Source organism: Syngnathoides biaculeatus, chromosome 9 (genome assembly GCF_019802595.1).
Source record: "Syngnathoides biaculeatus isolate LvHL_M chromosome 9, ASM1980259v1, whole genome shotgun sequence".
NCBI classification, from domain to species: Eukaryota; Metazoa; Chordata; class Actinopteri; order Syngnathiformes; family Syngnathidae; genus Syngnathoides; species Syngnathoides biaculeatus.
The window spans coordinates 7,501,345-7,515,603 of record NC_084648.1 but is presented as its reverse complement, the minus strand read 5'-3'; the positions used below and the strand labels follow the sequence as shown (position 1 = coordinate 7,515,603).

The following is a 14,259-nucleotide window of genomic DNA, read 5'->3' as shown; positions in this document are numbered from 1 at the left end:
TGGATAATTGCACAATGGTACTTAATTAAGTGTCCTGTGTCCTATTTCATTAAAAAAAAAAACAACTCTGAAATAATTTCAAATTATTATTTATAATTATTATTATTTATTGGGCCCCCCAAAAAATAACTTAAAAATTGATTTTGAAAATTCAGCCAACTTTCCAGCCCGCTTACAATAACTAAAAAAAAAAAAAAAAAGTCCAAGTCATTCCGTTTTCTTCTCAATGGTGCACTCGGGTACGTGCGAGTACGAACATTCATCACCATGTGTGCAGGTGCCCTGAAACAAAAGAGAAATATTCAATACCATCCTTGTTAAAAGTGGGTGTCAGCCAATAGAATTAAAGGCGTAAAATGGCCCGTTTAAAGTCACTTGAAATGTATCCTTAGTGACTTTCAACATTGCATCCATTAAAGCTAAAAGTCTTTGATTGAGTGCCAATATTGAATTAGACGCAGCAGTTATTCACGTAGAAGTTAGCAATATGACTGCAACTATGTAAAAGCCTTTTCACTACGGCTGTTCATTAAATTGTTCAAATTTGCTTCAATTTATCATCTACAAGTGTGCATAATTACTGATTGCGGTGATTGTAGATAAAGGCAAAAAACCACAGGTATTTGGAACAAGAAAATATAATGCTGAACTTAAATTATATACAAACATCTAGAAATTCCCGTCACTCCATTTCCTACATGGGCATAATAATTCTTCTTCAAACATCCCGCTTGGCTGGGTTCTGTATGAAAGGCACAGGCAAATCAATTTTGTACACAGGAGAACTGACCTCTTTGAACTTTTTGCAGGGTAGGCTCTTGTGCTGAGTCGAGTCTGTGACCTGGTTCTTGCGCTTATTCTGGTTCTTCATGCGCTTCTGCTGCAGGTTGTTGTCAATACCACCACTACGAGGTGTAGAGACGAGGTTATTCCATGACCATGCTTGTAACTCAAAAAACTTTTATCTCAAAGCGGAGTCTCGTAATCTTGTCCTCCTTGAAGAAAAGTTTCACAACTGAGTGACTGTATGTTGCAGGAATATTAGTGTTATTTTCCTCCAGAGGTTTAAGAATATACTGTATGCCTTTGAGGATTGCTACATTGTTTGTCTACATGTGTTGTTGCACTGTTTTTCCAAATATGAGTCACTTTAATTCTTTAACATGGCAATGCAGATGCTATTCTTTAACTCATCTATGGCTTTTTGCAAAATGTGTTAGCATTAAGCAATCAAGAGTTTCCGAGACAAAATTGTGGTCGGTTTAAACACACATTCTAATTGTCCTTATTTTAGTCTGACAGCAAACTTCACCTGGAAGTGGCAATAAACACCCGTACATTTTTTTGGTTTTGATTTCACTTTGTGCCAAACTGCTGCCTGTTGTAAACTGACTTGTGTTGGTTGCTATCACCTAGCGCTTGTATCTCATGAGAAATGAGAACATGGAATGAACACAGTCTGATTACCCAGCTTTTGCTCTGGCTTTAGGTCCCCAAAAGGCCTGCGGGTTCTCCTGGAAGCGGGTCAGGTGGCGCTGACGGGACTGAGGGTTGGCGTCGTCACGGACGGTGAAACAAGCTTCAAAGCTAGGAAAAAAACCACAGTGAACAAAATGATGACAAATAGTATCTTCTAGAGTGAGGCATCTCACCTGGGCTCGGTGGACAGGATCTTGAAGGCGGGCATCATCTCTGACAGTTTCTCCCGTTTCACTGGGTTGGTCTTCTCCTTCAAACGAGACTTAAATTAGGACGCAATCCACAATGCAAGCTCTTATTAAAAACTCAAGGAAATAACCCCCCAGGCTGCTCGGTATCACTCATGAAAAACTGACAACACAGCCTGACAAAAGTCAGACGTTCGAAGTAACAACATGTAGTATAATAACAGTTGCACCGCACCTTCTTTAGGAACATGGTGGCTTATTTACCCCCCCCCACACACACACAATTAACAAGCAACAATATTGTAGTTTGAGTGCAACTGCTAAGTACCATAACCGTGTGCTCAAAGAAATTGTGGTGAAAATGTTATTACACCGGAATTTATTTTGTCATTTTTTTGACAGACGGAATGTGTTAAGCAGTTGTTGCCACAACTTGTCCAAGTGTTGCTGAGCAAAGCAGGAGGCTTGTTATAGCTGTGAATCATTCATAAAGGCTTATAGTGTAAGATGCACCTTGCTATTTTTTAACCCATTTACACAATACGAAAGCTCGAAGTGCTTGCGTTGAAACTAATGTAAAATGTTCATTTATCTACTTCATTATTTATAATTATAATTGGAAACCCTAAATTGGTCCTAGGTGTGATTGTGAGTGCGGCTGTTTGTCTCCATGTCCCCTGCGATTGGCTGGCAACCAGTTTAGGGCGTACCCCACCTCCGGCTTGTTCACAGCTGGGATAGGCTCCGCCACTCTCCACGACCCTCGTGAGGATAAGCGGCGAAGAATATGGATGGATGGATGAATTATTTATAATTATTTCCAACTATTTTCTGTTATTTCCTATCAAAAGTATTTTTTGTGGATATTTTTGGATGTCTGAAACATGTCTGGTTGATTGGATTGTCATGATTTCCAACGGGAAAAATGCTTTGATTCCCCTACGAGTTGATTTTGATCTAACTTTCTGGAACAGGTTAATCACGGACAGACTTCCACTGTACTCGCTTTTTGGGAAAATTCTTTTGGTGGTGTGCTGTGCGATTTATTTAAATAACAAATATGCAGTTTGGTTCAATAAAAGCAGGTTACCCAGCAACGCATGATGTCCCAGATGGTGGCGGGCGGCGCGTCCGTCTTGATGCCGTTTTTGCAGGCGTGCGAAAGGGAAACTCTGTGACCGGCATGCAGCAGAGCTGACCTGAACACATGCTAACTTTCTGTTAATGTGGCGGCCAGACATCGTGGGCCCGTCCAAATGGAACTTTGTTTTCAGAATGTGTCACATAATGAATAGAGAAAGAAGAGGAATGCATATAAATACATTTAATCATAATGATCATGCTGATGTTGATATTTTCAATGAGCATGCTCACCAGTGATTGCACCTAACAAATTTTGCCTACCAATAAATGACCACACAAACATGACACTAACCCTTGTTTGAAACCCTCACCCCTGACTTGAGACCCTAACCCTTGTCTGACACAACTCTGACAGAAACCTTAAACTCTAACCCTAGTGGTTGAAACACTGAACTTGACACTCTAATTCCACCTTGAAACATAAAGCCCTGAATGTGGCTCAAATGCTCAACCCAGGTTGACTCAAAGTGGGCAATGGTTTGTCTCAGCAAACGCCCAGTGTGCGTTTGGCATCTCTCGGCTTGACTCAGCTACCAGTTCAATGTGAGTTTGGCTTGGGCTGGGATAATTGGGTTGAACTCGAAGGCACTTGTTACACTGATTTTTTTCAGTTGAAGTAATATTTGTACGAGTCGTGAGTCGTTCAAATTCCGAGGTTCTACTGTAGTTTGAAACTCTTAACACGTTCAAAACCGTATTCCAAGCTTGAAACCATAACTCTGGTTTCAAAACCCTAATATGAAATTCTAACTCTTGTTTGCACACTTAATCATAGCCTGAAACCTTGATTTCAAACTCTAATCCTAGTTTGAAACCCCAAAACAAAATTTGAAACCCTTAACCTTTCTTGAAACCAGATATACAAACCTTGACTAATCTTTGAGTTTTTTCCCCATCAAGATATTTAATATAGTAACCATTTTTTTCACCTCCACATAATGCTACCTCATACAGAAACACCACAGATTAACACTCCATCACATATGTAACGCAAGTTTTGGTGTACATATACCTGAACTGTAGCAGAGGTGGTGTATTGCAATGGATAGTACTGCTCAGACTGTCAACTGTGTAGTAAAGGGGCGTGTCCTCCAGCTCCTGCACACGTAAAAAACAACATAGTGTCACACTACCAGGAAGTTGGGATAACATGTGAAAATATGAAGCTTACCTCAGTCACCATGCTCAGTATCCCCTCAATACGCTTAGATGTCGCAAAGCGGGATGGGTTGCCAGAAACGGCGGTCAGAACCTTCTGGACGAAGCTTTGGTCATGGATGGGTTCTGCCCAGATTGGACCGCCTAGCTGAGAAGACGACACCCCCAACCCCACACACAGAGTATGTCACAGGCTTAATTTGAAACCCAAATGTCTTTAGTACACAACAAACACAAAAAAATGGACCTTTCCGTATGCGCGTGTAATCATTAATCCATTTATTTATTTATTCATTCTCACCTGATGTCTCTGTCCACAGTGCTCGCATGCTGATCCCACCGGTGGTCCAGTGGCTGCAGAGTACTTTGTACTGGAATCGATAAATCACAGTTAGTAATGGAAACATGGGAAGGTCAAGTAAGTCCAAAGTTTATTGACGTCTCACTGTTTCCCGTTGTTGGTCCTCCTACCCATCCTCTGCAAGTGGAACGACCCGCAGCCAATGCAGTTGTAAACCAGAGCTTGTTTGCTGTAAACAGATTAGTTGAATTTCAACATTCAATTTTCCATTGCTTAACTTTCAATGGTGGTAGTGTTTGGGCCTGTAGGAGAGGAAGGGGAAAGGCCTTGAACGACGTTTCAACGTTGTGAGTAGTAGACTCCCCTTTGCTGTCTACAGCTATTTTTAAAGTCTCATAGACAGTGCTACATGCAAATTACGCTTTTTCCTGGCAGCAGTTAAAGATTTGAAATAAACTGCATGAAGTCTCACCTCTTTAATGCCACTAATGAGTTCTTTCCATATCTGTAATTATTTAGCCAGTAATCTTATAGATGTTAATGTAATACACCACAAATATAATACTATTTGCTTGAAAATGTCTATATATTCTATTAAATCTTGACAAATTCCCCCAAAAAGGGGAAAAAAATAACACTCCATACATTTGGTGAATTATATTTTATATATCAAGATCAAAGAGTGACTCCTAATTTAGTGGCTTTGGCCTTCAGGATGTAAGGTTGCAAAACTATTTGCAACGAACCACATAAAGTTGCAGGGTGGGGCAGTTTTGGTGACTTTAGCCTTCCAGAGGAGTTACTTAAGTACAACATTTGCAACATACAATGTCAAGTCACATCGCATTACAGTATTGGCAAGTAGTTTCCAGATCTATAATTATTTTGCAAATATACCTTCATATGACGAGTTTGTTTTCAAAACGAGACGTAGGCATTTTTTTCAATTTACGAAACTCGCGCCAAAATTATCCAGGTCCGAATGGATAATTTTGGCGCGAGTTTCGTAAATCTGAAAAAAATGCCTATGTCTCGTTTTGAAAACAAACCCTTCATGTGATAACATAATATTGCAAAAATGTGTTTTATTTTGCTTGAGAATATCTAATTTCCGATCAAAACTGACAAAGCAAAACAGAAACACTTTACAAATAATTTGGGATTATATCAAGGCCAAAACGTAAACCAATTTTTAATTGCCCTGAAATTTTGCAACAATTCAGAAGATCAAATGTAAGGTAGTTTTTAGTCACTTTGGCAAATCACAGTGGATGTTACAAAACTTTACCATTTTCAACAATAACAGTCATACCTCATTTTAAAGGCATTCACATATTTTCTTTTTAACAGAGTCCAAATGTGACCGATGTTGTGTCGGTCAGAGATGCGGTGACACTGGCCTTCAGTGCACCTGACAGATTTTACAAATTCTGCAACAAACCATATCAACTCAATCAAACCTTGTATTAACGGCAGTGGTGAGCGCTAAACAGATCTCAAGTTGTTTTGTCAGCAAACCCTCGCGTGATTATGTAACAGGCCAAAAACATTCGTACCTGGCTGAGTTCTTCACAGTGGCCTGTCCTGTGAAGACACGCACAAACACCCGAATGTAGAAGTCCACGCTGACAGACAGCAGCGGGTGAATATATCGTTGGTACACGTTGGCCCGCTGGTCCAAACTGTGGAGGATGATGCGCAGAGCCTGCGGAGAGGATAAAGTTTGTGTCCATAAATTAAGATAAATGTTTTAATCACACAAGAAGATATATGATCGAAATTATTTCTATATATATATATATGTTGGAAAAAATATCCAAAAACAAAAAACATAAAAAAATTATATATGAATCACAAAAATTAAATGTAATTCATTTTATAAAGATTGAAAATTATAAAGAATACAATGGATTGAGGCAGCACAGTGGATGACTGGTTAGACCGTCAACCGTACAGTTTGGAGGGCCAGCGTTCGAATCCCGCCCTTGCCTGTGTGGAGTTTGCATGTTCTCCCATGCCTGCGTGGGTTTTCTCCGGGTACTCTAGTTTCCTCACACATCCCAAAACATGCATGGTAGGTTGATTGAAGACTCTAAATTCGCCATGAATATGAATGTTTGTTTACGTATGCCTTGCAATTGGGTGGAAACCATTTACGGCTGTACCCCGCCTCCTGCACGAATATAGCTGGTATATGCTCCAGCACTCCTGCAACCCTTGTGAGGATAAGCAACTCAGGAAAGTGATGGTTGGACAATGCATTCAGGCAAAATGATGTATTGCGAATAGACTTTCTACCGATCTGACTGGCTTGATCGGTATCATCTGATGATTAGCATTTTATGGGGATTGGGTTTTATGTAATAATTTAGTGTGCCAATTGTTCAACAAGACATTCACTCCACGTTGCCATTATGTACAGTATATTTGAATCCAAAAGAAAGATTATTTTTACCCTTGTTGAGTGTCTGTTGACATAATACTGTAAATTGTTTTACTGCTAATCAAGTTGCCAGTATTTAAACAAAAAACACGCACATCAGCAGTGTGGGACAGACAATGTGGGTCAGATTACTGCAATAAAACCTTGCATTCCGATACCACCGCATCCCGTCTCTTAATCTTGTCAACTCAAATGCGACACTTGTTACCAGGGTAACAGCAACAATAGATCTGGCCGTGTGCATTATAAGAACAAAATGGGGAGGAATGTGTGGTCACCGGTGCTTGGGAGGGGACTTTAATTCAAGAACTGCTTGAGGTATGTTCACGTACTTACATACGTACTAAAATATGGCTTGCAAGAGGGCAACAAAATGTTATGTAGTCAATATGTTTACATGCTAACATTCTGTCGAATGGCGCTCTAAAGTTTCAGTGTCTGTGAAGTAATTTAATTACAATAAAGTTAACTACAGAAAGTTAGTTTCTGTCATGATATAATGTGCGTTTGACCTGACTAGAATAAATGACCTGAACACAGAATACTTGTACCTTTGTGGAAGATACTCAGTATACAGTACACAAGTACATATAGTAAACAAACAAGTCATTTAAATAGTCACATTCCTCTATCTTGTGGTCAGATCGGTTATAAGTTATCTTTGAGTTAAAATCGCCGATAGGTAATCAGCCCCAAAAATCTTGATCATGTAAGGTTGAGTTTTAAGTCTAAATAAATTTTTAAAGACACTGCAAGATAAAAAAATTACAGACTTAAACTCAATAAAATATACATTAATCTAAAAATCTGGACAAGACATCTAAGGCTAAAATACTTATTTGAAAAAACTGCAAGGTTAAAAAAAAGTTGAAAATGCATTTGAGGTAAGAATCACTCCAAAAAGTTTCAGTCATGCTGTGAAATTTCATTTATTTTTAAATGCTTGCATGCGTAAACGCACGCTGGATGTTCAGTTCACTGCAAGGCTGGTTTCCGTTGTTCTATAATCACAGTTCTTTTTGACTGGTTATATAAAGAATTATTAAAAGTTGTCCTTTAGAACACCAAACTGACATTTTGCTTGACACTCACCTGCTCGTGACAGTACTTGGCCTTGATGGAAACAGCGCCATATTTGCTGTAGCATGTTTCACCACTGTTCCCCGCTAACACCGCCATGTCTGTGCAAGTGATGCATAAGAGGCCTGCGACACAAAAACATTTAATTATAGAACAATTGTTTAGTATTACTATGAGTTAAAATAAAATATATATATATCCTACCTCCCTCACTGACAGACTGCACTGCGGCATCCAGAAATGAAGACGGGCTGCCATACGGATCAAGATCGATGACATCATAGCGATCGTTCTTCCCTCGCATCTCATACATAAGCATGCTGGATTCAAATGACAAAATAATAAAAAGAATTCAAAATGCTACTACCATTAGAAATTATGTATGAAAGATGAGTGAACACGCCATCAAGACGAAATGCCAGTGATAAATGGTGATAGGCCTGGGCAATGGGGCCCGACAATACACTATCATAGATTGTTCACAAATATATGATTTCCGATTTGTATCCATTTTTCTGGAATTTGTCTGAGGATGATGCAAGGCAATGCTGGGAATACAACTAAATAATCATAAACCATCTGACAGGGTTTTAATGTGCTGAGTTATGAGTCCCCAGACTTTCCTTTATACAGCTTTGATACACACATACGAAATACATATTTTCACAGAGGAGAAACGCTACATCCCTATTAGTAATGTTTTATGCTGTCTCTGCATGCGTTGCTCCCATTTGTGTTCAAATTTAAGTTAGATAAAGGTTGAAAACTACCATAATATCCATGCTAGTTTTGTATTTTGTATTCTTTGTTAGCTTTAGAGGAGCAGACATTCGTAAGACAATTTTAATGTGGGTTTTATAAAATACATAACGTGGACTTGTCTTTGTTTTAAGTTTAGCTGTCAGTGAACTTCAACTGGGTGTGGCATGAAACGATTAAAACCAAGCACTTAGCTTTGTATGCTGGTTGGTAAAATTTTTGTTCGCAAGAGTGTGTGTGTGTGTGTGTGTGTGTGTGTGCTTGTATTGCTATCCTTGTGTGGATCAACCTATAAACACACACACACACACACACACACAGACTTTTTTCTTCTTCTTTTCTCAGCCAAGTGATGCGATAACTTTTGTAAATGAAAAACTCCCAAATGGGGTAACTCCTATAGGGAGGTATCATTCCAGTTCCTTATTGCAAATGCATGATCCCCCTTATAAAGTTCCAAGAAACTGACCAACAAACAATGTTGACGGTGGATTAGCAAAGGTGGCCGAGCATGTTAAAGGCGCTCCTACCTGGCGTCCTTGCAGCTGGCTTGTAGAAGGTCGGCCACCTTGTTGTACTCGGCATTCCTCGCGATGAGAGCAGCGGCTTTGTGGGAGAAGTCGTTGGCGGTGACGCTCCGAAGGCCCGGCACTTCCAGTGCGAAACGCACCGACCGCAGACCGGATGCCGCCAAACCCTCAAGCACCCGAAGGCCGCCCTGAAAACACAAAATGTCAGAAATCCACATCCAGTCAACATAAGGCATGACTAAGTCACATACGGGCACAAGTCATAGTCTCAAGTGTTTTGTTTTTTTTTGTCATGTTTGCAGTTAGGTCAAGCAGAAAGGAGGATCTATTATCCCTTTCATGCCAGAACAGTTTTACTGTGTCACAGTGGACATTTAAAGCTGCAGTTGTGGTTTCTTTACATTGCATTGCATGCATCAGGTGAAGTCCCCATGACACAAGTGAAGTCATTAGTTAGCTTATAAGCAAGTCATACAATCCATGGGGTTTTAAAAATTAATACCGGAAATGATAAACATTGTTACTGAAGGTGCTTGCTCTTTGCACCAGGTCTTGGTTCCATTAGCAGTGGTTCACTGGAGTTACCTCGCATTTCTGGCCTGCCGTTGCCGTGACAACCGCCGCTTCCTCAATGTCAGTCTTTCTGTCCTGCATGTCAGCCTCGTTGGGGTCATCTGACAGTGATACCACCACTCGCTCCTTCTCACCGGGCACCAGAACCTTCACTCCGCGTTGAGCCAGCACTTCTCTGGAGAATTCTGTGATCACCGCACACCTAGAGAAGTAGACAAAACTGTGTTTGAATCTTATAAAAACTCAGTTTGACAACTAAACATGTACTGTACCTTGAATTTATTGAAGACAAAATTAAATTTTATTTATTTTTACTAAAATACGCAGGTTAGCTTGATGCAGAATGCCATGTGACCAAAATCGGAAAACAGGTTAGCGGATTGTCTGTTTGCTGTGATAACTGACCTAACTAGAGGATTGAAGACATGATAGTTTGAACACAAACTTGGTAAAAGTTTTTCTTCTATCTGGATGGTGTCTTCAGACAAAAGCTAAATACATGGACCGTATCATTTATTCATTTAACTATGATAATGTATACACAAACATAGCTTAAACATCATCTTTGATACCTCTTAAAGACATCATGTGTAAAACAACATTGTAGACATTTACAGTCCACAGTCTTCTGATTTCAAGCTCTGCCATTTACCCGAGCCAGAATGCAGTGTTTTGACCTGTTTTCCGAAAAGCGGAAGTCAGTCGTGCATATTCCATGGGGTGCTATGTTAGTCTTGGAGTGAGATGGTAAACGGCACACAAAATGGACATATGCTCTTGAAATACCACTTGCACTTACGTTAAATCTCGATTAAACTCCTGGACTGGGTTGTAAAAAACTTTGTTGGCATTTGGGAACAAGATTGCTGCTTTCCCCTCCCTCACCACTGTCTCTCCAGGCATGAGCCCAATCGGAGGAGACTCCTCCTGCATCTCAGCCACTGCTGGTTTGGCGACGGTAATGTCAGGATCCTGAATGGTTGTTTTCGGGGGTTCCATGGAGCTGCTAGCACGCCACAGAAGTGCTGCAGCGGGAGGTTGCGGGTGAGGGGTGACAATGACCGAGAAGAGACGAGCAGCCCGCGCTATCATAGGGATGCAACACCTGAAGGTATAAAAAACACAGTAATACAAATCAAACATTACAAGGTAGGTACAGTAAATGCAGAAAAGCTTGATTACTGCAGGAATTTCCTCCAGAGCCCAAACCAGGGACCATTTACGGGCTGCTTAACATTTTTGATTGGGCCGTCTTACATTCAAGTAATACAATTATTAGAGCTATATCAAAAGGTGGCAAAAAAAAAAAAGTTAAATGTCGAAAGATGTTTTTTAGTTTTGTCAAAGATAACACCAAGATCAGAGTTGGTATTATTTTTTTCTTAAAATATGTTAACATATATTGACCTAGAGTTTTTAAAATTAGTGGGATTATTTAGGTACACTTATATAGTCAAGATAACTCTTGTTTACACCAAGCAACTCTTCAAATACTGCAAATGACAATGAAAACCCTCACACGCTAACTTTCTTAAAAACGCTGTAAGGCAAATAGCCCCAAACATTCGAAGCAACATCCCTAACGCTAACAACGTGCTCTGCTAGCGAAGATTTGGTTGTTTACTCTAAAAGTCACAATTTTGACCGCATCACCGTGCTATCTTGTCAACATGGTATCGTAATGTCGACAAAATGTCCCCGCCACAACATTAGGTGGTTACTGTCGCCGAATAAAGCTCACCGGAATACGCGTCTCTGCGCCCGGTGACACGGTGATTGGTACTTAGTACTCAGTCGGTGATTTTATTTATTTATTCATTTTTAATAAAGCCGTTTTTCCTCGTAGTAGCAGAAAGAGTCACTGTCACGTTAGCATACGGGGGCCGCCATTTTGGTAGGCCGGCCTACGGCATCCCGCTTGGCTTAAAAAAAAAAAAAAAAAAGCACATCCGGATTCCGGAACCGAACGTCAGGGTAACGCAGGGGTAACAGTGTAATATGAGGACAACCCCCTTCGCTCGCTTTTTCCTCACCTGCGGCCTTCTTTCCTTGCGAAGAGCCTTGAAAACACATCAACCCGCTCCTTTGATTAAGCTACGTTCACCTCAGCAAAATCCATGATTGTAAACAGCTAAACACAGACTGTATTTCGCTGCAACAAACCTCGACTGAAATGGAGAAGGAAAGGGGAAGTACAGTCATGGCCTTTCAAAGATGAGCACCTTAGATAATAACAATCACTTGTCCTGAAAGGTAGCTTGTGCTTTCAGACTGTGCAAGAAGGCAACACCATATTTCTCAGACGAGAGAAAAGAGAGAGAGAAGAGAGAGACGAGACTACGGTAGCCTGGAAGTGAAAAACAATTCAACAAATTCTGAAACAGTTAAACAAGTCTTTAACAAATAAACAAACGCTCTTTTGCACTTTAGAGAATGAATTAACACAAACCGAAAATCTTTTACAAGAGTCTAAACAAACTACAATTGAGAGAACCCGGGAAGGGAACGTCCAACATAATGGAGGAATTCAGCGCATTTTTCTGGAAGGACACGCTGTGATCCAAGAAAGAGCAAATCAAAGGTCTATAGAGCTCGCGCACGTGACGTCCCATCTTCACGGCGCCATATTGCCGGTCAAAAAGAACTGCTGTGGGGGACATTGAACAGGAGTAGAGTATTCACAATGCCCGAGATTTGTTGTGCTGTTGGTTGTTATAACAGACGAGACAGATATTTAAAGAGATCATTCAATGGAATACCACCTGAAAAGACGATAAAAGATCGATGGATTTCGGCAATTAAACGTGACGGATGGTGCCCAACCAAATACACACGACTGTGTAGCGATCACTTCACTTCAGGTAGGAATTATTCTTCTCAAATTCCCAAGAAGTATTTATATTGCCAAATTGGCTCATTTGACAAGAATGCATTTAATTAAAAAAAAAAACAAAAACAGGGAGTTGTCTCCAACGTACACGAAGCGTGTTGCGGCCAGACGTTAATCTTCGTTAAGCCTCTTTCCTTTTTTCTAATATGCATTCTTCTCAAATGTGTCTAATGTGTATTTAAAAAAATAAAATAAACCATTGGTCACATAGAAGTTTACCGAAGTTCAACGTGTGGCTGCAACGCGCTTCCATGTACGGGGGCTGAACCCTATCCCAGCAGTTTATTTTCTTTTTTCAAAAATACGCATTGGACTCATTCGAGAACAATCCATATTAAAAAAGAAAAAAATACGTCTGTCACGGAGAAGTTAACCAAAATTTAGTGTGTGGCCGCATTACCTCAGTGAACAGAGGACCCGACTCGCTGTCTTTTTTTTCCTATTATAGTTAATGAATGCGAGTTTGTGTAAAGCCAGGGGTCATTTATTTAAATATTGGTATTTGTATTGAAAAAAATCTGAGTGACTCCATCACTATGTGGGATTTATTCTTGACTGAGAACAGATCCTCTCAGATATTCGTCCTCTATGCCAAGTGTCTCTCATTTTTCCCACGTACCTTCATTTATTATCCCCTTCTAAATGTTTAACGGTATCCAAAAAAAAAAAAACTCTGGCCGTCGTGCTATAAGACATATTTTCACGTCGTCTCCAACCGACTTAGCATCGAAGAATGGTTTGCCAGTGACTTGATTTGATTTCATGACGTAGGTGCACAAGCTCTATACAGGCTTGTTGTTCAGGGTGTTTTATGAGGCAACACCTGGCTTGATAGATGATGATTGATGTTTCAATATTCAGGAGACCACACCATTGTAAAAGGGTAAATTGTGATTTCAGACGTCACATAAGACAACACCTGACTTGCTTGATGGATAAAACATTTGAAGACATTTGCAAACAATCACGACACTTTGAAGGGGAAAAGTGTAAATTCCGACACTCCCAGGAGGCAACATGTGACTTAACCAAATAGATGTAACATTGTAAAACATTTGGAACAATCACTCAACTGTGATTTCAGCCAGCCCTTGAAATAACGGGGGAAAATAATTTGTTGTAGGTATGTGGGTAATGTAACATTTAAAGACATTAGGAACAATCATACAGTTGCAAAAAAGACAAATGTGATGGGCTACTCGAAGGCAACACCTGCCTTATTTAGATGGACGTAACATTTAGAACATTTGGAAATTGGAGCCATCAGATGTGTCATTTGAGTCGTGAAAATGTCATTTCAGACTTTTTGAGACGGCAACACCTGACACAATCCCTGAGATAGATCATCTGTCACTTGTTGGGAAAAATTCTCATTTCAAACTATGCCTGAGGGCAACACCTGACTCATTTAGATTCTGGTAACATTTAAGGACATTTTGGAACAATCAACATGAACCTGTGAATTCTGACTACTCATGAAGGCAACACATGACTCTTGTGTAAAAAAAAAAAAAAAAAAATCCCAGAATTAAATGTTTTAAACGGCACATGTTGCAGTATATTAAATTATATTTGAGTTTTATTTGTTTAAGTACTTTTGCTTTTAATGTCTTTGTTTTAAAAAAAATTTAAGTACATTTTAAAAACGCATGTACAATACATTTTAATTCAATCATTATTGTAGTAGACGTTTTCCTTTATTTAAGTGCAGTGTT

General features: G+C 39.8%; 1 protein-coding gene across 4 annotated transcripts; it reads right to left on the bottom strand.

Moving 5' to 3' along the window:
• Nucleotides 1-83: 83 nt before the first annotated feature.
• trmt1 (tRNA methyltransferase 1) lies at nucleotides 84-11,999 on the bottom strand. Of its 4 annotated transcripts, none has more exons than XM_061829283.1 (16): nucleotides 11,688-11,999; nucleotides 10,454-10,759; nucleotides 9,667-9,856; nucleotides 9,082-9,269; nucleotides 7,997-8,112; nucleotides 7,805-7,917; nucleotides 5,826-5,974; nucleotides 4,415-4,498; nucleotides 4,270-4,339; nucleotides 3,982-4,116; nucleotides 3,823-3,908; nucleotides 2,758-2,866; nucleotides 1,653-1,729; nucleotides 1,468-1,587; nucleotides 791-905; nucleotides 84-282 (listed from the first exon to the last, which is right to left on the bottom strand). In XM_061829283.1, the coding sequence occupies exons 2-16, from the start codon at nucleotides 10,744-10,746 to the stop codon at nucleotides 208-210; spliced, it is 1,920 nt and encodes a 639-aa protein (XP_061685267.1). In that variant the 5' UTR covers nucleotides 10,747-10,759; nucleotides 11,688-11,999; the 3' UTR covers nucleotides 84-207. The 4 variants fall into 4 exon arrangements, with proteins under 4 accessions (XP_061685267.1, XP_061685266.1, XP_061685269.1 ...); XM_061829282.1 differs by lacking the exon at nucleotides 11,688-11,999 and adding an exon at nucleotides 11,396-11,577; XM_061829285.1 differs by lacking the exon at nucleotides 11,688-11,999 and adding an exon at nucleotides 11,308-11,345.
• Nucleotides 12,000-14,259: the final 2,260 nt, after the last annotated feature.